General features: G+C 66.2%; 3 protein-coding genes across 4 annotated transcripts; 1 reads left to right on the top strand and 2 right to left on the bottom strand.

Moving 5' to 3' along the window:
• Positions 1–1,977: 1,977 nt before the first annotated feature.
• On the top strand, positions 1,978–8,328 carry PRRT2 (proline rich transmembrane protein 2). The gene is made up of 3 exons (XM_039536138.1): positions 1,978–2,361; positions 3,575–3,707; positions 7,709–8,328. Exons 1-3 carry the CDS (start codon positions 1,978–1,980, stop codon positions 7,804–7,806), a joined length of 615 nt encoding a protein of 204 aa, XP_039392072.1. The 3' UTR covers positions 7,807–8,328.
• Positions 8,329–9,788: 1,460 nt separating this feature from the next.
• CDIPT (CDP-diacylglycerol--inositol 3-phosphatidyltransferase) lies at positions 9,789–13,863 on the bottom strand. Of its 2 annotated transcripts, XM_039533295.1 has the most exons (7): positions 13,845–13,863; positions 13,623–13,721; positions 12,015–12,149; positions 11,759–11,912; positions 11,596–11,677; positions 11,170–11,251; positions 9,789–10,979 (listed from the first exon to the last, which is right to left on the bottom strand). In XM_039533295.1, exons 2-7 carry the CDS (start codon positions 13,666–13,668, stop codon positions 10,828–10,830), a joined length of 651 nt encoding a protein of 216 aa, XP_039389229.1. In that variant the 5' UTR covers positions 13,669–13,721; positions 13,845–13,863; the 3' UTR covers positions 9,789–10,827. The 2 variants fall into 2 exon arrangements, with proteins under 2 accessions (XP_039389229.1, XP_039389227.1); XM_039533293.1 differs by lacking the exon at positions 13,845–13,863 and having other exon boundaries at positions 13,623–13,742.
• Positions 13,864–14,399: 536 nt separating this feature from the next.
• Positions 14,400–23,605, bottom strand: LOC120404138. Its single transcript, XM_039536137.1, has 8 exons — positions 23,487–23,605; positions 20,377–20,560; positions 18,739–18,946; positions 17,659–17,734; positions 17,480–17,558; positions 16,337–16,408; positions 16,080–16,217; positions 14,400–15,195 (listed from the first exon to the last, which is right to left on the bottom strand). The coding sequence occupies exons 1-8, from the start codon at positions 23,603–23,605 to the stop codon at positions 15,052–15,054; spliced, it is 1,020 nt and encodes a 339-aa protein (XP_039392071.1). The 3' UTR covers positions 14,400–15,051.
• Between the last annotated feature and the right edge of the window lie 3,122 nt (positions 23,606–26,727).

Below are 26,727 nucleotides of genomic sequence, written 5' to 3'. Positions count from 1 at the left end.
CCGCCCTCCGCCAGCGTTATAACCCGCTGCGATCAACCCCCCCCAGCAGTGGGCGAGCCCCGCGGTGCCCCGCACTCCCGACCCGCAGCCCCCGCCCAGCTCTGCGGTGCCCCGCAGTCCCCCCCCAGCCCCGCGGTGCCCCGCACTCCCGACCCGCAGCCCCCCAGCTCTGCGGTGCCCTGCAGCCCCAGCCCCGCAGTCCCCCGCACTCCCGACCCGCAGCCCCCAGCCCCCAGCTCTGCGGTGCCCCACTCCCGACCCGCAGCCCCCAAGCCCCACGGTGCCCTGCACTCCCGCCCCGCAGCCCCCCAGCTCTGCGGTGTCCCGCAACCTCCCGACCCGCAGCCCCCCCGCCCCCCCCAGCTCTGCGGTGCCCCGCACTCCCGACCCGCAGCCCCCCAAGCCCCACGGTGCCCCGCACTCCCGACCCGCAGCCCCCAGCTCTGCAGTGCCCCACTCCCGACTCGCAGCCCCCAGCCCCTAGTCCCGCGGTGCCCCGACCCCAGCCCCCAGCTCTGCAGTGTCCCTGCAAACTCCCGACCCGCAGCCCCCAGCCCCCAAGCCCCGCGGTGCCCCGCACTCCCGACCCCCAGTCCCCCCCAAGCCCCGCGGTGCCCCGCACTCCCGACCCGCAGCCCCCAGCTCTGCGGTGCCCCACTCCCGACCCGCAGCCCCCAGCCCCCAGTCCCGCGGTGCCCCGCACTCCCGACCCGCAGCCCCCAGCTCTGCGGTGCCCCACCTCCCGACCCGCAGCCCCCAGCCCCCAGTCCCGCGGTGCCCCGCACTCCCGACCCGCAGCCCCCCAGCTCTGCGGTGCCCCGCACTCCCGACCCCCAGCCCCAGCTCTGCGGTGCCCCCTCCCGACCCGCAGCCCCCAGCCCCCAGTCCCGCGGTGCCCGCACTCCCGACCCCAGCCCCAGCCAAAGCGGGGGTGAATTGGGGGTCAGTCTCAACCCAGACAAAGCGCGGGGGTTGCCTCCTCCCTCCTTCCTCCGCTAGCGCGTTTCCCTCGCTCTCGCCATCCGCCTCCCGCGGGGAGCGTGTCTGCAGCCGCCGCGCCCGGGTCCCCCCCAGCATCTCGTGCAGCGCGACAGGTAGGGACCGACCCCCCCCCCAGGGCAGGAGCCGGCGGCAGAGGGGGCGGGGGGGGGGCCTGGCCGCCCTCTCTCCCCCTCCCCCACCCTGGGATAAAGGGAAAACAGCCCAAGGCAGCCCCGGGAGCGGCTCCGGGGCGGGGAAATGGGGGGTGGGGGGCGTGGGGTCTGGAAGGAGGTTGGTGGGCAGTAGGGTTGGGGATGGGAGGGAGATTGGGGGGGGTCAGGGGCAGTGGGGGGATGGGAGGGAGCTTGGGGAGGGGCAGTGAGAGATGGGAGGGGGTTCAGATGCAGTGGGGGATGGGAGGGAAATGGGGGGGCAGTGCGGGATGGGAGGGTTCAGGGGCAGTGGGGATGGGCGGGGATGGGGTGGGGCCGTGGGGATGGGAGGGGTTCAGGGAAGTGGGGATGGGAGGGAGATGGGGGTGGGGCAGTGGGGGCTGGGAGGGTTTCAGGGGTGGGGATGGGCGGGAGATGGGGTGGGGCCATGGGGATGGGAGGGGTTCAGGGGCAGTGGGGACGGGAGGGAGATGGGGGTGGGGCAGTGGGGATGGGCAGGGGTGGGAGGAGGTTGGGGGTATTGTGGTGAGTTGTGGGTCTGTTTCTCTCCCCTCTCATCTCTCCCACAGGGTCCCGCAATGTCGGACGACACGGAAAAGAAGGCTGAGACGCCCCCCACGGGGCCAACAGAGCTGCAGCCACTGGCCCCCCAGAGTCCCCCCCTGACCCCACTGCCTTCCCAGAGTCCTCCCCAGAGTCCCCCGCCCCACAGTGTCCCCTCAGCCCCAGACGCCCCGCCTCGGCCCCAGACACCCCCCGTCAGCCCCAGATGTCCCCCCAGCCCCAGATGCCCCCTCACCAGCAGTGACTGTGATGGTGGAGGATGAGGGGAGCCAGAGGAGGGCCCCAGCAAAATGGACAGGCCGTGGGTGTGGGGGGTGCCCCCTACCCCCCCCCTGTCCCTGGCCCCCTCGGTGCCCTCAGGTCCCACCCCCCCACCCCAGCACCCGCTCGCTCCAAATCAGCCTCCCTGGGCGACCTGGGGGGCAAGGCCAGCGCCAATGGGGCCGCGGGGCGGGCAGCCTGGTGGGGTCCCAGGTGCATCTGGCAGGGCAGGGTCGCCCGTCCCAGCCTGAGCCGCCAGCCCTCGGGGGCCGAGGGGGGCCCGGGGGCCGAGAAGCCGCGGGATTATATCCTGCTGGCCACCCTGTCCTGCTTCTGCCCCATCTGGCCCATCAACATCGTCGCCTTCGTGTACTCCGTCATGGTGAGAGCCTGCCCCCGGGCCCCTGTGCCCCGGACCCCCTGTGCCCCTGGACCCCCCGTGCCCCAGGCCCCACTGTGCCCCCAGAGCTCCTCCGTGCCCTGGAGCCCCCACTGTGCCCCAGGCCCCAGAGCCCCACTGTGCCCCTGGAGCCCCCACTGTGCCCCCGTGCCCCCGTGCCCCTGTGCCCCCAGGCCCCCTGTGCCCCCAGACCCCCGTGCCCCTGGGCCCCCACTGTGCCCCCTGTGCCCCTGGAGCCCCAGAGCCCCCGTGCCCCCAGACCCCCGTGCCCCAGGCCCCCACTGTGCCCCCAGGCCCCTGTGCCCCAGGCCCCCACTGTGCCCCCAGAGCTCCCCGTGCCTGGGCCCCCACTGTGCCCCGGAGCCCCAGAGCCCCCTGTGCCCCTGGAGCCCCCACTGTGCCCCCGTGCCCCTGTGCCCCCGGAGCCCCCTGTGCCCCAGAGCCCCCACTGTGCCCCCAGAGCTCCCCATGCCCCTGGAGCCCCTGTGCCCCTGGAGCCCCAGAGCCCCCAGTGCCCCCACTGTGCCCCAGGCCCCAGAGCCCCCATGCCCCTGGAGCCCCACTGTGCCCCCGGGCCCCAGAGCCCCCACTGTGCCCCCACTGTGCCCCTGGAGCCCCAGAGCCCCCACTGCCCCCATGCTCCCCACCCCCAGAGCCCCCACTGGCCCCAGAGCCCCACTGCTCCTCAAGCCCCACTGTGCCCCAGAGCTCCCAGTCCCCAGAGCCCCCACTGTGCCCCAGAGCCCACACTGGCCCCAGAATCCCCACTGCCCCTAAAACCCACCATTCCCCAGAGACCCCTGTGCCCCCACCACATGCCAAAACTCCCTACCTGACCCCCCACCGTAACCCCCAGAAACCCAACACCCCCCAGGACTCCTCAGAACACCCCCATACCTCCCAGAAACCCAGCACCCCACCACCACGCGTCCCTGGAAACCCAGCATGTCCCAGAGCCCTCCAACATGCCCCAGCAGCCCCCATTGCACCTCAGTCTTCCACCCTGTGCCCCCAACCCCACTGCACCCCTAATAGCCCCTGGGCCCCAGAAAAACCCAAACAGCCCAATAACCCCACTTCAGCCCCCACCCCCAATACTCCACACACCCCTCCTGCTGTACCCCAACCCGACCAGATCTGCCGTGCGGGAGGGGGTCTGGGCCCCCCCAATCTCACCCCATGTCTCTCCCCGCAGTCCCGGAACAGCCTGCAGCAGGGGGACCTGGATGGGGCGCGGCGGCTCGGCCGCGTAGCCAAACTGCTGAGCGTGGTGGCCCTCCTTGGGGGCATCGTCATCATCATCCTCTCGGTCGCCATCAACTTCGGCCGTGAGTGTGGGGGGCAGGGCCCCCAGAACCCCCCAAATCGACCCCGGGACCCCAAATCGCCCCTGGGACCTCCATACGCTCCCCGGAACCCCCATATATCCCCAGGACCCCAAATAGCCCCTGGGATCCCCAAATGCCCCCAGGACCCCAATACACTTCTGGGACCCTGATATATCCCCAGGACCCCCATAGCCTGCCCCCAGAATCTGGACATGCTCCCAGGATACTGAAACACCCCTGGGACCCCCAAATGCCCCTGGGACCCACATACACCCCCCCCGGGATCTCGATATAAACCTGGGAACCCCCTGCACCCTTGGGACCCTGATACATCCCCCTGGGACTCCAATTCACCCCACATTACCCCCAGGACCCCAATATCCCCTGCATGAGCCCGGTACGTCCCGCTCAACTCCCCAAGACACAACACACCCCACATGACCCCCTGGTACCACATTTTGCTGCACACATTCCCGCTGGGATCGCAAAACGCCCTGTCCAGCCCCTTGGGACCCAGAACCCCAATATGTGCCGCACAATCCCCCTGGGACCCTGATATGCCTCATACAATATCTGGGACCCTGATTCACCCCACACAACCCCCCAGGACCCTGATACGCCCCTGGGACCCTGGTTCACCCTGCATGACCCCTGGGCTCACAACTGCCCCTCAAGACCCCGAGAAGCTCCAAACAATCCCGTGGGACCCCAGGACCCCCTGGAATCCTGATACACACCTGGGACCCAAAAATGCCCCTCATGACCCCCTGGGACCCCGGGATACACCCCACATGAGCCCCCTGGGACCCCAAAATGCCCCCAGGCAGGGCCGGCTTTAGGCCAATTCCACCAGTTCCCTAGAATCGGGCCCTGCGCCCAGTGAGATCCCTTCCCTGGCTAGAGGCGCCTTTTTCATTTCTACTCACCTGGCGGCGCTCCGGGTCTTCGGCAGCTCTGGGTCCTTCAGTGCCACCGAATACACCCGGCGCGAGTGAAGGGCCCCCGCCGAAGTGCTGCCGAAGCCTCGGAGCCGCCCGCTGAGTACAAGCCCCACGTGGTTGGGGTTTTTTTTAAATAGTCATCCCTGCCGGGGCCCGTCGAAACTGTTCGAATTGGGCCCCGCACTTCCTAGAGCCGGCCCTGCCCCCAGGACCCTAAAATGTGCCACATGACACCCCAGACCCTCCCCTGGGATCCCCCAAATACCCCTGTGACAGGATCCCTGGGGTGCAGCCTGGAGCTGTGGGGCCGCTGTGCCCCCCAGTCTCTCTCCAGCCTGGGCCGCCTGTCGCAGGGCCCTGCTAGTGACCAGCAGCAACCCCCTCCAGGCGCTGCGATCACTCAGCCGTCAGCACGTGGCGCCCCCCACCCAGCCACAGCCACTCACGAGTCACACAGAGAACGGCCCGGCCTCGTAGCCCAGCCATGTACCGGCTCGGGGGGAGCACTGTGGGGTTATGAGGCGGTTCCCCACTTCTCCATGCACCAGCCTCTGGAGCGGAGCGATTCCCCAGCCCCTCAGCACCAGCCGAGGGGTCGCTGGATTTTAAGCGTCCGCGTCGTTACCAGACGCCGTGCGCAGCCGAAACGCTCGGCCCGGCCTAGGCAGAGCCCTGGGCTGTGGGTCTCGCCCCGCGGGCGCCTGCAGGTCGGTTCCAGTCGCTGCCACGCAGGCTCCCTGTGAGCCGGGGGGCCAGGCTGCTCAGCGCCCTCGGGGCCTTGGGGGGAGGAGAACGGAGCCACCATGGGGCCTCTGGCCCGTTTGACTCGCTCAGCCGCTGAGTCCCCGGCCAGGCTGAGCAGTTCCCTGGGGGGGCCGCATGCGGGGTCACGGCATCCTAGCTCCCCTGGCGCTGGGTGTTCGACACCCAGCCGGTCAGATCCAAATGATGAATGGGGGGTTACCGGGCCCCCCCTGAGGTATGGGGTGCCACAGCCGCAGCCTGGAACCCCCAAACACCCATGGGACCCCCGCAAAATCCCCCCTTCAATCCCTGTCTGCCTCCCACAATCCTCTTGGACCCCGAAACTCCCTCTGGGCCCCCCTACGCCTCAGATGACCCCCTGTGGGGGCCCACTGGGACCCTCAAAATAACTCCCACAGACCCCCAGGATCCTGAAATGCTGCCCCCCAAGATCTTGATACATGATTCCCCCCCAAGACCCCAAAAGCCCCCTCAGACATTCATACACCTCCCCTGATACACCCCACATGACCCCTCAAGGACGTCAACCCCCCCCCCCTGACCCTGATATGCCCCATATGACTTCCCTGGGACCCTGAGATGCCCTTCATTAACTGTCCTTCTCTTCCCCACCCCCACCTCTCCCCAACCCTCTGCTGCCTCCCTGCTCCCCCTCTGTGCTCCCCTTCTCCCCACCCCCCATCCCTCCCCAGTGTTCCAGTGAAGACGACTCCGTGCTGTCCCCAGCCCCCCAACCCAGGAGCCCCCACCCAGCACCGCTTTAATGGGGACCAAACATCCAACCCTCCGGGGGGGCCAAGGGGGCGGAGAGGGGGATTATGGCCGCCAACAGAGGGGTGCAGCCTCCAATCCCCCTTCCGCCTCAGGGACGGCGCCAGAAAAGAAGACCAGGAGAGAATGGAGGAAGAAACTCCCCTCCATCTGTCCACCCGCATGCCTCCATCCATCCATCCCGTCTGTCCATCCGTCCATCCCACTGTCTGTCCAGCTGTCCGTCCCACTGTCTGTCCAGCTGTCCGTCCCACTGTCCATCCATCCATCCCGTCTGTCCATCCGTCCATCCCACTGTCCATCCAGCCGTCCATCCCACTGTCTGTCCAGCTGTCCGTCCCACTGTCTGTCCAGCTGTCCGTCCCACTGTCCAGCTAGCCATTCCACCCTCTCTCCATCCGTCCCGCTGTCCATCCATCCATCCCACTGTCCATCTGTCCATCCCACCATCTAGCCCACCGTCTGTCCAGCTGTCCGTCCATCCATCCCACCATCTATCCATCCGTCCCGCTGTCCATCCAACCGTCCTTCTGTCCATCTAGCCAGCCATCCCACTGTCCATCTAGCCAGCCATCCCACCGTCTGTCCAGCCGTCCCACTGTCCATCTAGCCATCCGTCCCACCGTCTGTCCATCCATCCCACCGTCTGTCCATCCGTCCCACTGTCCATCCATCCATCCCACCGTCTGTCCATCCGTCCAGCTGTCCGTCCATCCATCCCACTGTCCATCCGTCCATCCCACCATCTAGCCATCCATCCCACCGTCTGTCCAGCTGTCCGTCCATCCATCCCACTGTCCATCCGTCCATCCCACCATCTAGCCATCCATCCCACTGTCTGTCCAGCTGTCCGTCCATCCATCCCACCATCTATCCATCCGTCCCGCTGTCCATCCAACCGTCCTTCTGTCCATCTAGCCAGCCATCCCACTGTCCATCTAGCCATCCAGCCATCCCACTGTCCATCTAGCCAGCCATCCCACCGTCTGTCCAGCCGTCCCACTGTCCATCTAGCCATCCGTCCCACCGTCTGTCCATCCATCCCACCGTCTGTCCATCCGTCCCACTATCCTTCCAGCCATTCTGCCATCCATTCACCCATCCCGCTATCTGTTCATCCGTCCGTCCGGCCATCCATCCGTCCCACTGTCCATCAAGCTGTCCCACTCTTCTATCTAGCCATCCCGCTGTCTGTCCAGTCTGCTACCAATTTAACCATACTGTGACACATCCGTCCATCCATCCCGCTCCCCTGCCATCCATCCCTCCATCCACCTCCCCTGCCATCCAGCCTGTGATGTATCCCTCCACCCATCCTCCTGTCTGTCCATCCATCCATCCCTTCATCCATCCGTCCAGCCTTCTATTAACGCATCCATCCAGCCAGCGACACATCCGTCCCTCCATCCATTTGGCCTTCTTTCTACCCACACACCCCCAATTCCCTTCCCCTGCCCACCCTCCCTTCTGGCTCATTGCCCCTTCGACAGCAAATAAAACTCTTTCGATTTCCATGTTTACAAGACAAGAAAAAGCGCGGGCCCAAGATGCCGGTGGGACCCCTCTGCCGGGAGGGGACATGTTTACATCCCAGCCTCCCTTCCCCCCAAATGGACGGATGAAGCAGCACCAGCGATGGAGACCCCAGACCCCCTTCTCCCTGCTGCCTGGGGACGCGGCCAGCCAGGAGCGGGGATTTTGGGGCCTGCAGCAGAACATAGAAGAAAGGAATGAGGAAGGGGGTGAAAAGGAGCGAGGCCGCTGGGCACCGATTCCTCGTTGATCCTATTTACAACCCCGCGTCGGCCAACGGGGGAGATGGGTGGGCGGCGTCTGACCAGGGAACGACAGAGGAAGAAAGGAAGAGAGGCTCCCGGAGGTTCCTCCCCGAGCCCCGCCTCGGGCTGGTCACGTTTCGGTGGCAAGGAAGGACAGAGTGAGAAAGGCCCGAAGGAGGAGTGGGGCGGGAACCGGCCCAGACGCCAACCCCACCCTGGCACCAAGTGACTTCAGACTGTTATAGCCCTAAACTCGTGGGGAAGGGGCTGGTTCTGGGGGGAGGGGAATGGCCCCAGCCAAGCCCCCCTTCTAGGTCCTAGCTTTTGCACGCTATCCACTGGGTAATGGGGTGGGGGACAGTACAATTGGGGGGGAATTGGGGGGCAGCAAGACTTTTCGGGGCTGAAGGGGCTTGTGTTTTGATGTTGACATGCCAGTATTATACATGCACGTTTTTATATACTCCATTGTCGGGGGGGGGATCGGGGGGGGTCACTCCTAGATGGGTCCTGGAGGTGTCTGGGGGGTTTCAATATTGGGGGGTCACATTACTAAAAAGCCTTTGTTTAAAGGGAAAGGGGGGAATTAGGCCAATTGGGGGGGCGGGGGGCCCTTCCCCTCCAGGGGGTGTCAGGTCCCAGCTGGACCCACAGCAGGCAACCGCTGGCTGAGGGGCGGAGGGGAATAAGCCCCCCCCCCCCTTAAATCCTCCTGCGACGTCTCGTACACGGGGGTTGTTGAATGGCCCCACGTCCATCACTGGGGGCGGGGGTCACATAGTGGGTTTTAACCCTGCCTGGGAAATAACTCCCAGCTCCCGGCTTTGCCAGAGAGCCCCCAAGCCGGGATGAATGAGCCCTGGGGCGGTTTGTAGCGATTCGGATGCATGAGAAGCCAATAAACTCGGATGCATGAAAGCGGGTCCATGTGTCTGTCACGGAGTGTGGGGGAGTCCGGCCCTGCACCCCCGGCTCCCTGCGATTCCCCAGGACTCTCAGCCAGCCAGGAAAGCAGAAGGTTTATTTAGCTGACAGGAACACAGGCCAGCACAGGTCTTGCAGGCCCAGATAACAGGATCCCCCCGGCTAGGTCCATCTTGGGGGGCCTCACAGCCCCCCCCTCGGGGATCAGAGCCCTGTCTCCCTGCTTCCCCTCTGTTCCCAGCCAGCTCCAGTCTGCCCCCCACTCCGGCCCCCCCTCTCTGCCCAGCTCCTTTCCCGGGCCAGGTCACCTGACCCCTTTGTCTCCAACACCTAGAGAGGCACCTTTGCAGGGAGGGGCCCGGCCATCCGTTGCTAGGCGACAGAGTGACAGGCATTTGCTGCATGGACTTTTGCTGCTAGATACTTAGGATCTGTCCCCAGCCCCCAGTGCGAACAGTCCCACTTCGTCACAGTGTCTGACTGCGGCCGGCCAGGGGGTCCCCTATAACCAGCCCCCCCGCGAGAAACCCCATCCTAGCACCAGGCCTGGGATCCCCCATAACCAGCCCCCCCCAAGAAACCCCATCCTAGCACCAGGCCTGGGATCCCCCATAACCAGCCCCCCCCCCGAGAAACCCCATCCTAGCACCAGGCCTGGGATCCCCCATAACCAGCCCCCAAGAAACCCCATCCTAGCACCAGGCCTGGGATCCCCATAACCAGCCCCGAGAAACCCCATCCTAGCACCAGGCCTGGGATCCCCATAACCAGCCCCCAAGAAACCCCATCCTAGCACCAGGCCTGGGATCCCCCATAACCAGCCCCCAAGAAACCCCATCCTAGCACCAGGCCTGGGATCCCCCATAACCAGCCCCCCCCCCCCAAGAAAGCCCATCCTAGCGGGGTCCCCGCGTGAAAGCAGAGGCTGGGATTGATGGGCTGCTCTTTATTGTAGCTGGGACCCTCCCCACAGCGGGGTCAGTTACCCCCACGCCCCCGGGGGAGGGGTTGAGGCCCAGCAGCGTCTAACATCCACCACACACATGGAAACTGGGGTGCGGGGAAGCAGCCATCGCGCGGGGGGACAGGACTGTGCTCCCCTGGGTGGGGGGAGGCCAGGCATGATGACACCCCTGCGAGACCCCCACACACCAGGGGCAGTGAGGAGTCTGCACTCAGGGGAGAGCAGGCAGGGCAAAAAACATGGCCACCCTCACGCCAAGCTGGGGGGCACAAAGCCTTGTGGGAAGGAAAAAGAGCCAGGGGGGTTCTGGCAAGGTGACCCCTCCCCCACAGCCATGCCCCCCATGAAGTGACTGCCCCCAGGGCAAAGCATCAGGGGAACAGGAGGAGGAACCAATATGGCTTCCACGGGAGTGCAAAGCATGATGGGACATGGATCAGGAGCCTTGTGAACAATCCCAAACACTCACCCTCAGGTGCTGCCTGGGAGCACAAAGCATTGTGGGAAATTGTGAGGGGGGGTCAGGTATAAATACAGCCACTGCCCAACCAAGCGCAAAGCATCATGGGAAACCAAAGGAGCTGGAATAAGCCACAGCAGCATTGTGGGAAACAAGGGGAGGCAGAAGTGACATCCCTGCCCCCCCCCCATTCAATGCCCAGGGCCCACTGCAAAGCACTGTGGGAAGTGGACATGGGGCATAAATATGGTCCCTGCTCAGTTAATCCTGCCCCCCACCTCCCCAGAGGGCACAAAGCATCGGGGGAGAGGGGGACGGAGGCTACAAGTTTGGCAGGACTTCCGCGCCCCCGCTGCAAAGCATTGTGGGAAACACGTCGCACCAGCGCCACAAGCACACGACACTGCGATTGGTGGGTTTCTAGCCAATGGAGGGGAGCCCCACCCCAGTGAGGGGGGGCTGGTCCCATCAGGACTGGGGGTGGGTTTCTCTCTGCCAGCCTCCCCCTCCCACACTGCTACTTCTTCTTGGCCCGCTCGGCCATGTCCAGGGCGGCCATATTGCAGGAGGCAGAGACGAGGTGCACGAGGCTGATGAGGGACTTGAGGGCGGCGATGGGGGTCGAGACCCAGAGGATGAGACGGAAAAGACCCAGGCGTCCGGGGAGCACTGAGGGGGGAGGGGAGAGAGTTACACACACACAGCCCAGGCGGTGCCCCTCTCTCCCAACCCGCAGCCCCTGCCCCCCCAGCTCCACCGGTGCCCCTCACTCCCGACCCGCAGCCCCTGCCAGCCCAGCCCTGCCCCCCCAGCTCCACCGGTGCCCCTCACTCCCGACCCGCAGCCCCCATACACCCACCTGCAGGCCCCTCGGTGAAGTGCAGCAGGTACAGCATGCAGTAGAAGAGCTCGTTCCCTGCACACATGAGGAAGAGGACGGGCTGGGGAACGGGAGGAAGCAGAGTCAGAGCGGCCTGGGGAACTCCCTGCCACAGGATCGAACTGACAGCCCCAGTTTCAAGGGATTCAAGGGGCTTGGCAAGTTGGCAAAGCATTGTGGGATGTGGGGGAAGGCTGGGAGGTGGGGGGTCCTCTGGAATAAATATCACTGCCTCTGAATCCCCCCCCAACAGAGCTTGAGGGGGAGGACAAAGCATTGTGGGAAAGGGAGGCATTATGGGAAACACGCCAAGCAGCCGTGCCTGGTGGGTGTCGAGAAGGGGGCCCATGACTCAGGGGGTGACCAGGGCAGGGGGCCTGTGAGGGGACCGGGGGTGTCACTCACCCGCGAGGTGTAATATACCCGCAGCACCGGATTCCCCGTCAGGTCGATGCTCTTGTGACTGTCGCTGCCCCGAACCACGGAGCTGGGGAGAGGCGGGAACATCAGCAGGGGGTGGGGTGGGGGTCAAAGCCCCACCCCAGCCCTGCCCCCAGGCCCCACCCACCTGTGCAGGTGCAGCCAGTGGCTGGCGACGTCCAGGCTCATGCTGAGCTGGTAGAGGAGGGCGCGAGGCGGGTCCAGCAGTGCCAGGTTCACCAGCAGGCACATGGTGGCGCAGCGATCGGTCAGCATATCCAGCATGGCACCGAACCGGGTCCCTGCCGCCGGGGGGGAGGGGTCAGAGCTGGAGCCCCGCCCACAGAGCCCCCCATGGCCCATGCCTGCTGTGGGGGACAGAGCACCCGGGGGGGGGGCCCTACCTTGGTTGAGGGCCCGGGCCGCGTGGCCGTCAAACGCGTCCAGCAGGCCGCTGAGCAGGTAGGAGGCGGCGGCCGGGCCGGGGTCGCTCGGCATGAAATAAAAGGCAACGAAGAGGAGAAGGATCCGGGCGTAGCCTGCAGGGGGCGACAGAGACACGGTGCTCCTCACTCCCGACCCGCAGCCCCCCGCCAGCTCCACCCTGGGCTTCCCTGGGCGGGGGGGGCACTGGGATTGTCTGGGCCGAGCCCTGACCCGAGAACCCCCCAGCTGGGCCGAGCTGCCAGGCTGGAGAATCCCCGTCGGCTCTGCCTGGGCCATATTTGCAGCCTCTTTGCAGGCGGGATTGTCCGGCCGCTGCGGCGCGTCAGACCTTCCTGGCGGGAGCGACGAGCCGGGGCTGACGATCTGCTCCCCACGGAGGTGCTGCCCGGCTGGGCCCCAGTGGCCCCGGAGCCGACCAGCTGGAGCTCCTGGAGTCTCTCGCTCGAGGGCAGGTTTCTGAGCCGTTTCTTCCTCCCCGGGGCTCTTCTCTGACCCCTCCAGTGGCTCAACGTCCTCCTGGCGCTGCAGGCACCAGAGCCGGCCCCGGGATCCCACGCCGGGGCCAAATCCTGAGGGAAAATCCCCTCTGCTGCCCCGCGAGACCCCCCGTTTGCCCAGCCCTTCCGGCCCCCGCGTTGCACGGGGAGCTCCTGTTCCGCGGTTTATCTCCCCCCCCCCCCCCGCTGAGAGTCCCTGTGTCCCCGGGCAGAGCCCCCCAGCCGGGAAGTGCGGCCGGCTCTCGTCCCGCCCAGGGACCCGCATTTACGTGTAGCTGGATTCAAACACGCCGTGTCTGCTTGTGCCCGTTTCCCCAGCATCCCGCTGGCTCTGTACCAGGGACCTCTTCTCCGCGCCCCTCCCCACCCCCCAGGGCCGGGTGACACCAGGCGGAGCCAGCCAGACAAGGCAACACAGAGACGATGGTGAATCTGGGCCCCCTGTTTCTCACGCAGGGTGAGAATTCGCTAATTCACCTCCTACTTACCTAGAGTGTTAAACTCAGCTTGTGGTTTTATTTACTGCTAATCTGCTTTGAGCCGTTTGCTCTCACTTATTAACTACAAAAGATGGTTTTTAAGTGATTATAAACGTATTTGATGTTTAGTCCAAGCCAGTGTGCGTCTGACTAGCCGGCGTCTGGAGAAAATCTCAGCCTGGTTCCCACGAGTGTGCATGGCCCTGGCCACCCTGAGGACGCCGGACGGGGCGTTAAACCCACATACGGGCCCGATTTGAGCAGGGCAGGACCCACTGCTCCGGGAGGCTACAGAGCCTGCATGTGATGTGATGCTAGTGGAGGTGCAGGCTGGGGGCTTTTGCAGCTGTCACAGCAGCACGTGGGAGGCAGCCCAGCTGGTGGGTCAGAGGGCTCAGTGGTACCCCAGTTCCAGGTGGCGCCCCAGGGACCTGCAAAAAGAGCTCTGGGCCACTGGTTCCTGGGACGACGGCGCCACCCCCCAGCAGCCGATGCAGGGCAGGGCGGCAGGAATGGGACAGAGGCCTGTCCCCTGGGGGGCACCAACTCTGACCCAGCTCTGAGGATCCCCCCAGCTCCCCTCACTCACCAATGAGGTTTGGCACGAAGAGGAAAATGTTTTCGTCCTTCATCATCTCTGTGGGTGCGGGGTCTGCTGCCTTCCCCAGCCAGCCCTAGGGTCCCCCCCCAGCCAATGCCCCAGCCCTGGGGTCCCCCCCAGCCAATGCACCAGCCCTGCCCCCCTGCACCAGCCCTGGGGTCCCCCACCGCCAATACACCAGCCCTGCCCCTGCACCAGCCTGGGGTCCCCAGCCAATGCCCCAGCCCTGGGGTCCCCCTGCACCAGCCCTGGGGTCCCCCCCAGCCAATGCACCAGCCCTGCCCCCCTGCACCAGCCCTGGGGTCCCCCCCAGCCAATGCACCAGCCCTGCCCCCCTGCACCAGCCCTGGGGTCCCCCCCCCAGCCAATGCACCAGCCCTGCCCCCCTGCACCAGCCCTGAGTCCCCAGCCAATGCACCAGCCCTGCCCCTGCACCAGCCCTGGGGTCCCCAGCCAATGCACCAGCCCTGCCCCCTGCACCAGCCTGGAGTCCCAGCCAATGCACCAGCCCTGCCCCCCGGCACCAGCCCTGGGGTCCCCCCCAGCCAATGCACCAGCCCTGCCCCCCTGCACCAGCCCTGGAGTCCCCCCCCAGCCAATGCACCAGCCCTGCCCCCCTGCACCAGCCCTGGGGTCCCCCCCAGCCAATGCACCAGCCCTGCCCCCCTGCACCAGCCCTGGAGTCCCCAGCCCATGCACCAGCCCTGCCCCCCTGCACCAGCCCTGGGGTCCCCCCCAGCCAATGCACCAGCCCTGCCCCCCTGCACCAGCCCTGGGGTCCCCCCCCCAGCCAATGCACCAGCCCTGCTGTTGCGCTGAGCGGGAAGAACAAATGGCCGCTGCGCCTTTAAGATCCCCGGGACTCTTACCCCTCCCCCCGCCCCTGTTGGGCTGTACCAAGCTGTCCTAGGGGGGAAGGCGGAGGCGGGGACGGGGTTTACGGGGGCGGGGGGATAGTGAGCCCCATTCGGGAGCAACCATTTCATCTGACGGGGTTCCACCCTCCTCTCAGGGACGGGAGGGGTGTCATGGTCCAGCCCCAAGTTGGTTCAGTCCTGGATGTTCCATTCCCCCACCCCTTGCTGTGGCCGGGTTGGCATCGCTCAGGTTCAGCCATAGAGCACCCGGCGGGCTTCGGGCTAGAGCGTCTCCATCCGGGGAAGGACGCCATTTTGGATTCATCGCTACTTCCGGTTCCTACACCCAAGTCATGTGACACTCAGTTGCCCAATCGGAGCACAGACGCATGAAGTGACGCTAGCAACGAGCTTCCCACAATCCCCTGGGGCTGGTGCGGCCAATTTCCCACCGTCTCCTGAAGCGGGCCAGGCCGTTTCCCAGAATGCCCCGCGGCTGGGCGGGGCGGGATTGGAGACCCGGGTTTATTACCAGGCGGGGGGGGGGACACGGGGCGGGGCTACGCGCGGTCCTGGGCCGAGGCCTCCGACTGGTCGGTGTCGCTGTCCGAGGTCTCGCAGGGGGGCCGGTCCCGGCCCCGGCGGGTCACTTTGCTCAGGAACTTGCCGGGCCCCCCCTGGCGGGAGGGGCAGCGGATCAGGGGCTGTGGGCAGACGGGGAAGGGGTGAGACCGGAGATCCCCACCCCAGGGACTGGCCCGCCTGCTGCCCACTAGCCCCGCCCATGGCTGATTAGCCCCTCCCACTCCCCCACTAGCCCCGCCCATGGCTGATTAGCCCCGCCCACTTCCCCTCTAGCCCCGCCCATGGCTGATTAGCCCCTCCCACTCCCCCACTAGCCCCGCCCATGGCTGATTAGCCCCTCCCACTCCCCCACTAGCCCCGCCCATGACTGATTAGCCCCTCCCACTTCCCCAGTAGCCCCGCCCATGGCTGATTAGCCCCTCCCACTCCCCACTAGCCCCGCCATGGCTGATTAGCCTCCCACTCCCCACTAGCCCCGCCCGCGACTGATTAGCCCCGCCCACTTCCCCTCTAGCCCCGCCCATGGCTGATTAGCCCCTCCCACTCCTCTCGCCCCGCCCATGGCTGAATAGCCCCTCCCACTTCCCCTCTAGCCCCGCCCATGGCTGATTAGCCACTCCCACTCCTCCTCTAGCCCCGCCAATGGTTGATTAGCCCCTCCCACTCCTCTAGCCCCGCCCATGGCTGATTAGCCCCTCCCACTTCCTCACTAGCCCCGCCCATGGCTGCTTAGCCCCGCCCACTTCCCCTCTAGCCCCGCCCATGGCTGATTAGCCCCGCCCACTTCCTCACTAGCCCCGCCCATGGCTGATTAGCCCCTCCCACTCCTCCTCTAGCCCCGCCCATGGCTGATTAGCCCCTCCCACTTCCTCACTAGTCCCGCCCATGGCTGATTAGCCCCTCCCACTCCCCCACTAGCCCCGCCAATGGTTGATTAGCCCCTCCCACTTCCCCTCTAGCCCCGCCCATGCACCCTGTGCCCGTGCGGGGCTGCGGGGGTTACCTGGATGGTGCTGAGCTCCTGCTCGGAGACCAGGGGGGACAGAGCCTCCAGGCTGCCGGACGGGGAGCGCCGGGGGGAGCGGCGCCGCTGGGTCACAAAGGCCCCCCCCATCTGCTCCTCCAGCCGCACGGCCTCCACCTGGGGGGACACGTCAGCCAGGGGGGGCGCGGGGGGAGCGTACCGCCGGAACTGGGGGGCAGCTTTCAGCCCCCCCACTAGGAAAAGAGTCCCAGCGCCACTGGGGGGGGGGCTGGTACCTGTCTGTGGCGGGAGGGGTCACGGCCCCGGACCTGCAGCGACCTCCCCTCCTCCTCGGTGCTGTCCTCGTCCTGCGCCCAGACGGGACGGTGAGGGGCGTGGTCGGCTGCCCCCGGCACCACCCCTCCCCCGGCACCTCGCCTCTCCTCCCCTCCCCCGGCACCCTCCCCTGTCCCCCCTCCCCTGCCCCCGGCACCCTCCCCTCCCCCGGCACCTCGCCTCCCCTCCCCTTTCCCGGCACCCTCCTGTCCCCCTCCTGCCCCGGCACCCTCCCCTCCCCGGCACCTTCCCTCCCCTGTCCCCCTTCCTGCCCCGGCACCCTCCCCTCCCGGCACCTCTCCTCCCCTCCTTTCCCCGGCACCTCCTGTCCCCCTTCCCTGCCCCGGCACCCTCCTCCCCGGCACCTCGCCTCCTCCCCTTTCCCGGCACCCTCCCTGTCCCCTCCCTGCCCCCGGCACCCTCCTCCCCGGCACCTTCCCCTCCTGTCCCCCTTCCCTGCCCCGGCACCTCCCTCCCGGCACCTCTCCTACCCTCCCCTCCCCCGGCACCCTCCTGTCCCCCTTCCCTGCCCCAGGCACCCTCCCCTCCCGGCACCTTCCCCTCCTGTCCCCCTTCCTGCCCCCAGCACCTTCCTCCCCTGTCCCCTTCCCTGCCCCCAGCACCCTCCTCTCCCGGCACCTTCCTCCCCTGTCCCCCTTCCCTGCCCCTGGCACCCTCCCTCCTCCCCAGCACCCTCCTCCCGGCACCTTCCTCCCCTGTCCCCTTCCCTGCCCCAGCACCCTCCCTCCCGGCACCTTCCCTCCTTGTCCCCCTTCCCTGCCCCCGGCACCTCCCTGTCCCCCCTCCTCCTCCCCGGCACCTCGCCTCCCCTCCCCTCCCTTTCCCGGCACCTCCCCTGTCCCCCCTCCCTGCCCCCGGCACCCTCCCTCCCCTGGCACCTTCCCTCCCTGTCCCCCTTCCCTGCCCCTGGCACCCTACCCTCCCCCGCACCCCGTCCACCAACATCGCCCCCTCCCCTGCACCCAGCGATCCCCTCATCACCCCTCATGCACACCTTCCCAGGACCCTCCAAACCCCTCCTTCCCATCCACCCACCGACCCCCCCGCACCCCGCAGGCTGGTGCAGGGCATCGGTCACTCACTGTCTCCCTGGCACAGGGGGATCCCTGGGGCCCGGACGCCTGGGTCCTGCCCAGGGTGCTGTCATGGGCGCAGCCTGAACTGGAAGGAATGCAGGTGTGACTCGGGGGGAGGGGTTCCCCCTCCCCAAGCACCCCTTGCTCCCAGACCCCCCACCCTCAGGACACCCCCTCGCACTCACAGGCTGTGGCAGTCGGGGCTGGGTGCCTGCTGGCTCTGGGGGGGCCCTGTGCTCTGGAAGACGGGGTGCAGCAGGGCTGGAATGAAAAAGCGGGGAGCCTGAAGGGGTACATGGTTGGGGAAGGGGCAAGGAGGTGGGGTTACGGGGTGGGGAGCTAGAGGGCAGGACCCCTGTGGGCAGTGTGGGGTAGGGAGGATGATGGGTTGAGGGGGGCCCTGGGGGGTTGGGGGTCTAGGGAAGCATCTGAGGAGTGGGGAGCAGGGTCTGGGTGGGGGATGGTGAGGGGCTCCAGGAAGTAGGGGACAGTCAGGGTTTCTGGGAGTGGGGTCAGTAGGGGCTCTGGGGAGTGGGGCAGTAGGGGCTCTGGGAGTAGGGGATGGTGGGGTTTGGGGCTGCAGGGAGTGGGGATGGGGGCTCAGAGAGTGGGGGCAGTAGGGGCTCTGGGGAGTAGGGGATGGTGGGGTGGGGGCTGCAGGAGTGGGGATGGGGGCTCTGGGAGTGGGGCAGTGGGGGCTCCGAGAGTGGGGGCAGTAGGGGCTCTGGGGAGTAGGGAAGGTGGGGTCAGTGTTCTGGGGAGTAGGGGATGGGGGCTCTGGGGAGTGGGGGCAGTAGGGGCTCTGGGGAGTAGGGGATGGTGGGGTGGGGGCACTGGGAGTGGGGGCAGTGGGGAGTAGGGGATGGGGGCTCCGGGAGTGGGGGCAGTGGGAGTAGGGGATGGGGGCTCCGGGAGTGGGGGCAGTGGGGGCCGTGGGGAGTAGGGGATGGTGGGGGTGGGGGCTCTGGGAGTGGGGGCAGTGGGGAGTAGGGGATGGGGCTCCGGGAGTGGGGGCCGTGGGGAGTAGGGGATGGTGGGGGGGTGGGTGCTGCAGGAGTGGGGGCAGTGGGGGCTCTGGTGAGTAGGGGAAGGTGGGGTGGGAGTTCCAGGGAGAAGGGGATGGTGGGGTGGGGGTCTCCGGGAGTGGGGGCAGTAGAGGGCTCTGGGAGTAGGGAAGGTGGGGTCAGAGTTCCGGGAGTAGGGGATGGTCGGGTGGGGGCTGCAGGGAGTGGGGGCAGTGGGGAGCAGGGGACGGGGGGGCTCACTGCTCTCGGCCTGGCGCAGCGTCGCTCTGAACTCCTCGTAGGCCAGGGGGGGCCGGGCCAGGCACTGGAAGAGCCCCCGATAGTCCGGCTGCGGCAGGCAGCCCAGCAGCCCATCTCCCAGGCGTCGGGCCTGCAGGTAGCTCTGCTTGGAGAGAGACAGCACCTCCCCCGCCTGGGCCAGCGCCTGCCCCGCATGGAAACAGGCCAGCTGGGGGGAGGAGGATGCTCAGAGCCTGGACACCCCTTTAGGCACCCCCCCCGACACCCCCAGACACCCGCCCAGTGGTTCCCCTTAGGGACACCACAAGCACGTCCCCTACAGACACCGACACAACCACATACCTCTGTATAAACACCCCCATACGCATCCCCTATAGACACCCCTATGGAAATACCCATAGACACCTCTATACATCCCCCGGACACCGACACAACCACATACCTCTGTATAAACACCCCCATACACATCCCCTATAGACACCCCTATGGAAATACCCATAGACACCTCTATACATCCCCCTGGACACTGACACAACCACATACCTCTGTATAAACACCCCCATATGCATCCCCTATAGACACCCCTATGGAAATACCCATAGACACCTCTATACATCCCCCGGACACTGACACAACCACATACCTCTGTATAAACACCCCCATACGCATCCCCTATAGACACCCCTATGGAAATACCCATAGACACCTCTATACATCCCCCGGACACTGACACAACCACATACCTCTGTATAAACACCCCCATACACATCCCCTATAGACACCCCTATGGAAATACCCATAGACACCTCTATACATCCCCCGGACACCGACACAACCACATACCTCTGTATAAACACCCCCATACGCATCCCCTATAGACACCCCTATGGAAATACCCATAGACACCTCTATACATCCCCCGGACACCGACACAACCACATACCTCTGTATAAACACCCCCATACGCATCCCCTATAGACACCCCTATGGAAATACCCATAGACACCTCTATACATCCCCCGGACACCGACACAACCACATACCTCTGTATAAACACCCCATATGCATCCCCTATAGACACCCCTATGGAAATACCCATAGACACCTCTATACATCCCCCGGACACTGACACAACCACATACCTCTGTATAAACACCCCCATACGCATCCCCTATAGACACCCCTATGGAAATACCCATAGACACCTCTATACATCCCCCGGACACCGACACAACCACATACCTCTGTATAAACACCCCCATACGCATCCCCTATAGACACCCCTATGGAAATACCCATAGACACCTCTATACATCCCCCGGACACCGACACAACCACATACCTCTGTATAAACACCCCCATACACATCCCCTATAGACACCCCTAAAGCCTCCCCATAGAGCTCACCTATAGACATGGCTCCGTAGAAACAGAGACGCCCTCTGGACAGCTGAGCCCCCCCATACCCCAGGGCACCCCGAAACACGCAAGCACCCCCAGTGGAACCCTTCGGACAGGCCTAGACTCCCCAACCCGACACCCCCTAACTGCCACCACTATCCCCCCGTCCCCCCTAGCCCCTGGGGGAGTAGGAAGAGATTGGGCTGGGGAATGGGACCCAGGCGTCCGGGCAGGTACCTGGGCAGATTTCTGGGCCTCTCCGGCCCTGTGCACCAGCCGGGCAGTGCTGGCCAGGGTGCTCACCAGCAGCTCGGCCCTCTCTGCTGACATGGCGAGGGGGGTCCCCTGCATGGCGCAGAGGGGAGGGGAGTGGGGGGGGTCGGAGTCTGCACCCTGCTCCATGGGGCCTAGAGCCAATAACCTGGGGGGGGGGGAGAGAGAGAGAGAGATGGGGCTGGGGAGTGGACGGGGCCAGGCCCTAGGTGGGGTGGGGGATCTGGGTCAGAAAGGGTGAGGGATGCGATTGGGTGGTCCCAGTACAGGTGGTGAGGGAGAGCCAGGGACCAGGGCTGGGGTGGGGTAAGGGGGTCCTGGGGCGCATGGAGGAGGAGGGGTGGGGAAGGGGGCTTGGGGGCGCATGGAAGGAGGAGGGGTGGGGAGGCGCAGGGTGGCAGGAGGGGTGGGAGTAGGTGGCTCGGGGCGCAGGGTGGGAGGAGGAGTGGGGAGGGAGGCTCGGGGCGCAGGGTGGCAGGAGGGGTGGGGAAGGAGGCTCAGGGGCGCATGGAGGGAGGGGTGGGGACGGGGCTCGGGGGCGCAGGGTGGGAAGAGGGGTGGGGAGGGAGTTCGGGGCGCAGGGTGGCAGGAGGCGTGGGGGTAGGGGCTCGGGGTGCAGGGTGGGAGGAGGGTGGGGTAGGGGCTCTGGGGGTGCAGGGTGGGAAGAGGCGTGGGGAGGGCTCGGGGCGCAGAGTGGCAGGAGGGGTGGGGACGGGGCTCGGGGGTGCAGGGTGGCAGGAGGGTTTGGGGAAGGGGCTCTGGGGCGCATGGAGGGAGGAGGGGTGGGGAGGGAGGTTCGGGGCGCATGGAAGGAGGAGGGGTGGAGGATGGGGCTCGGGGCGCAGGGTGGGAAGAGGCGTGGGGAGGGGGCTCAGGGGCACAGAGTGGCAGGAGGGGTGGGGACGGGGCTCGGGGGTGCAGGGTGGCAGGAGGGGTGGGGTAGGGGCTCTGGGGGTGCAGGGTGGGAAGAGGCGTGGGGAGGGGAGCTCGGGGGCACAGAGTGGCAGGAGGGGTGGGGACGGGGCTCGGGGGTGCAGGGTGGCAGGAGGGTGGGGAAGGGGCTCTGGGGGCATGGAGGGAGGAGGGGTGGGGAGGGGTTCGGGGCGCATGGAAGGAGGAGGGGTGGGGACGGGGCTCGGGGCGCAGGGTGGGAGGAGGGGTGGGGACGGGGCTCGGGCGCAGGGTAGCAGGAGGGGTGGGGACGGGGCTCGGGGTGTAGGGTGGGGAGGGAGGCGCAGGGTGGCAGGAGGGGTGGGAAGGGGCTCTGGGGCACAGGGTGGGGGGAGGGGTGCAGGGTAGCAGGAGGGGTGGGGACGGGGCTCAGGGGCGCAGGGTGGGAGGGGCGCAGGGTGGCAGGAGGGGTGGGGACGGGGCTCAGGGGCGCAGGGTGGGGAGAGGCGCAGGGTGGCAGGAGGGGTGGGGACGGGGCTCTGGGGCGCAGGGTGGGGAGGGGCGCAGGGTGGCAGGAGGGGTGGGGACGGGGCTCAGGGGCGCAGGGTGGGGAGGGTCGCAGGGTGGCAGGAGGGGTGGGGACGAGGCTCGGGGCGCAGGGTGGGGAGGGGGTCGCAGGGTGGCAGGAGGGGTGGGGACGAGGCTCGGGGCGCAGGGTGGGGAGGGGTCGCAGGGTGGCAGGAGGGGTGGGGACGGGGCTCGGGGGCACAGGGTGGGGAGGGGCGCAGGGTGGCAGGAGGGGTGGGGACGGGGCTCGGGGCGCAGGGTGGGGAGGGGCAGGGTGGCAGGAGGGGTGGGGACGGGGCTCGGGGGCACAGGGTGGGGAGGGGCGCAGGGTGGCAGGAGGGTGGGGACGGGGCTCGGGGGCGCAGGGTGGGGAGGGGCGCAGGGTGGCAGGAGGGGTGGGGACGGGGCTTGGGGCGCAGGGTGGGGAGGGGCGCAGGGTGGCAGGAGGGTGGGGACGGGGCTCAGGGGCGCAGGGTGGGGAGGGGCGCAGGGTGGCAGGAGGGGTGGGGACGGGGCTCAGGGGCGCAGGGTGGCAGGAGGGGTGGGGACGGGGCTCAGGGGCGCAGGGTGGGGAGGGGGCGCAGGGTGGCAGGAGGGGTGGGGACGGGGCTCAGGGGGCGCAGGGTGGGGAGGGGCGCAGGGTGGCAGGAGGGGTGGGGACGGGCTCGGGGGCGCAGGGTGGGGAGGGGCGCAGGGTGGCAGGAGGGGTGGGGACGGGGCTCGGGGGCGCAGGGTGGGGAGGGGCGCAGGGTGGCAGGAGGTGTGGGGACGGGGCTCAGGGGCGCAGGGTGGCAGGAGGGGTGGGGACGGGGCTCGGGGGCGCAGGGTGGGGAGGGGTGCAGGGTAGCAGGAGGGGTGGGGACGGGGCTCGGGGGCGCAGGGTGGGGAGGGGCGCAGGGTGGCAGGAGGGGTGGGGACGGGGCTCAGGGGCGCAGGGTGGGGAGGGGCGCAGGGTGGCAGGAGGGGTGGGGACGGGGCTCAGGGGCGCAGGGTGGGGAGGGGGCGCAGGGTGGCAGGAGGGTGGGGACGGGGCTCGGGGGCGCAGGGTGGGGAGGGGCGCAGGGTGGCAGGAGGGGTGGGGACGGGGCTCAGGGGCGCAGGGTGGGGAGGGGCGCAGGGTGGCAGGAGGGGTGGGGACGGGGCTCGGGGCGCAGGGTGGGAGGGGCGCAGGGTGGCAGGAGGGGTGGGGACGGGGCTCGGGGCGCAGGGTGGGGAGGGGTGCAGGGTAGCAGGAGGGGTGGGGACGGGGCTCGGGGGCGCAGGGTGGGGAGGGGCGCAGGGTGGCAGGAGGGGTGGGGACGGGGCTCGGGGGCGCAGGGTGGGGAGGGGCGCAGGGTGGCAGGAGGGGTGGGGACGGGGCTCAGGGGGGCAGGGTGGGGAGGGGGCGCTGGGTGGCAGGAGGGGTGGGGACGGGGCTCAGGGGCGCAGGGTGGGGAGGGGGCGCAGGGTGGCAGGAGGGGTGGGGACGGGGCTCGGGGCGCAGGGTGGGGAGGGGTGCAGGGTAGCAGGAGGGGTGGGGGACGGGGCTGGGGGGGCGCAGGGTCTCGGGTAGGGGACCCCGTGGGGGTAGGACCCCATCAGGATCGGGTCTGGATCTGCCCCTCCCCCCCACGCACCCCTTCTTGGGATGCTGCACAAGCTGGTACCCAACTGCCGGCGAGGCTGTTGCTATGGCAACTGCGTGGGGCGGGGGATCGCCTAGAGGCTGGTTGCTAGGAGACGGGCCTCCAGTCATTGCAGCTGCTGGGGCGGGCTCACGGGATTCCTAGCCGCAGCCTTCTTAATTGTTAATGAATTAATGCAAATATAATCCACTAATTAACATAAGATGCAAGATGCAGCTGTTTATACAGGGTGGGGTGCCGGGGCTGTTTATAGGGGGACCCTCTCGCCCAGAGCTTGGACCCGGCCCCTGTGGGGCAGGGGGGGGGGACACATGGGGACCCCTCGCCTGGCACTGGGACCCGGCCCCTGTGGGTCCGGGGGGGGGGATGGGCACAGGGGGACCCTTGCCTGGCACTGGGATGCGGCCCCTCTGGACTGGGCACACGGGGACCCCTCGCCTGGACACGGCCCCTCTGGGGTGGGGGGGCTGGGCACACGGGGACCCCTCCCCTGGCACTGGGACTCGGCCCCTCTGGGGTGTGGGGGCTGGGCACACGGGGACCCCTCGCCTGGACACGGCCCCTCTGGGGTGGGGGGGCTGGGCACACGGGGACCCCTCGCCTGGTGCCGAGATGCAGCCCCTCTGGGGTGGGGCATTATGTGGGCAGCCAGGATCTGTACCCCAAGCTGGGCAGACACCCCAGCACCCTCTGCTGGCTTTAACTCCACGCCCACCCGTGTCAAACGCCGCGTAACCTCCCCCAGGCTGGAACTGACATAGCCGCCTCTATGGCTCAGACACGGGCTCGTGTGACGGTGGGGTCTGCCAGCCCCCCGCCTTCGCTGTCCCTGATCTGAGAACCCAGGAGTCCTAGTTCCCAGCCCCCTGCTCTAACCCATCAGCCCCCACTCCCCTCCCAGAGCCGGGAGAGAACCCAGGAGTCCTGGCTCCCAGCGCCCCCTGCTCTAACCACCAGTCCCTGCTCCCCTCGCAGAGCCAGGAGGGAACCCTGGACTCCCACTCCAATGACATAGAAAAATCCAGCCAAGCCGCCTTTGTTTTTTAATAATATCCAACATTTTTATTAAAAGTTTTTTTCCCTTCTCTCTGTGCGGGCAGCGCCCGACCCGCTGCCGGCCCCCTTTGCCTTTCTTCCTCGCCACCTGGCTTGGCATTTTTTTTTAAAAAGTGGTTGGTTTTTGTTTTGTTGTAATACATTCCATCAGGACACAGATTTCTATTGTTTTTTCTTATTTTCCTTCTTTTATATATATATATAAAAAGAAAATATGAGATACACACACGCACGCACCACCCACACGGGGGATGGGGGGATGAAAGACAGAAGAGATCCAGAGAGCAGGGAACTGTACAAGGGAGGGTTATGGCACCGAAAGGAAAAGATCGTTAAAAAGAAGGGGATATATATATTATACATCAGCCCCGGACCCTCCGGCCCCAGATCCCACAGGCAAGCCACGTGGTTAGTTAGCAGAACAAAGCAATTAATCCCCCCCCCGAACCCCTTTTCAAAAGCGGTTGGGCAAGGTGGTTATTTAGAAAATCAGTTAAGAAATGGAGGAATCAGGGTTTTTGTTGTTGTTCCATCGAAGTCCTGGATGACTGTTTCTTAAATAATAATTAAAAAAAAAATGTGCAGAAATTCACGCCCCAGAGGACCCGGGCATTGGCATTTAGGCAGGAAAATGTTTCAAGTTCCCTTTCCATGGTGTGAGAGGAAAAATCTGTTTCAAGTCTCCTCCCCATGGCACACCAACCACCTTCTTCCCCAGTGCGTGACAAGACACAATCCAGTTTGAGTTCCCTTCACCATGGCACAAGAGCAGAAAAATCTGTTTTAAGGTTCCTCTTATTGCATGAGTGTGGAAAAAGTCTGTGTTGAGGCCTCTCCTGTGGCATGAAGGAGAAAATCGTTCCTGTCTCCTTGACCCACAAACCACAGAAACTGCTCAGCAAGATTCGTCACCTTGGGAGGGAAAATGGTGCTTAAAGATTGCCTCCCCCACCCCTCCTGCTTCCAGGCAAATAGTTGTTTCAAGACTTTCCCATCCCCCCCTACAAAGGAAAATAGCCCCCAGGGGAATAACTGGATCAAGATTTCCCCCTTTAGGAGAGTAAATAACATTTTAAGGTTCACACACCATGGAAAGAAGGTTTCAAGTTTCTCCATCCTGCCAGAGGAAAGTGGTTTCAAGTCTCCCCAACACACAGGGTGATGTGTTGCAAACTTTCCCATGCTGGGAAAACTGTATGAAGATTTGCTGCCATCCTGGGGAAATGGATTTCATGCTTCTCTCCCCACATGGGAAAAGTGGATCCACATGGGCCTTGCTCCCAACGGACAGCGTTTTCAAGTTTCTCCTTTCTGTGCTGGGGGAAGAGTGTCCAGCCCACATCAGCCTGACACACGCTGCATCAACACACCCCACTTCCAAGGGGGAGGTGTTTCCAGGCTGCCCCATAACCACAAAAAGGTAGTGTCAAGAATCCCCTATCCCGAGGGGATAGAAAAAGCAGTTTCAGGTCCCCCCATGTCACTGCAGTCCAGAAGGGCAGCCCATTCCCAGGGCAAGGTAGGGGCGGATCCGCGCAGCGCTCAGGGCAGAAGCCTCTGCTACCCTTTGGAGAGAGACTCCCAGAGAAGGGGGAACATGGGCGTGGAACAGAGGAGGCAGGCTGGGGGAACAGAGTGATAGGGGGGAGGAAGCTGAGCCCCCCTAGGCACAGCACTCCCACGGGGTACCCTGATCCTAAACCTGGGGGCTTGCTCATACCAGGTACCGCAGGGCTCCTTGCCGGGAGGAAGATACGGAAAGGTACCCTGTCACCTATGGGATAGGGAGATAGAACCCAGGAGTCCTGGCTCCCAGCCCCCCTGCTCTAACCCACCAGCCCCCACTCCCCTCCCAGAGCCAGGGAGAGAACCTAGGAGTCCTGGCTCCCAGCCCCCCCTGCTCTAACCCACCAGCCCCCACTCCCCTCCTAGAGCCGGGGAAGAGAACCCAGGAGCCCTGGCTCCCAGCCCCCCCTGCTCTGACCCACCAGCCCCCACTCCCGTCCCAGAGCTGGGAGAGAACCCAGGAGTCCTGGCTCCCAGCCCCCCTGTTCTAACCCACCAGACCCCACTCCCCTCCCAGAGCCGGGGAAGAGAACCCAGGAGTCCTGGCTCCCAGCCCCCCCTGCTCTAACCCACCCGCCCCCACTCCCCGCCCCGAGCCGGGGGGAGAACC

This window comes from Mauremys reevesii, linkage group 4 (genome assembly GCF_016161935.1).
Source record: "Mauremys reevesii isolate NIE-2019 linkage group 4, ASM1616193v1, whole genome shotgun sequence".
Classification (NCBI taxonomy): Eukaryota; Metazoa; Chordata; order Testudines; family Geoemydidae; genus Mauremys; species Mauremys reevesii.
Note: the sequence above shows the minus strand (reverse complement) of the source record. Positions and strands in the feature narration are given on the sequence as shown.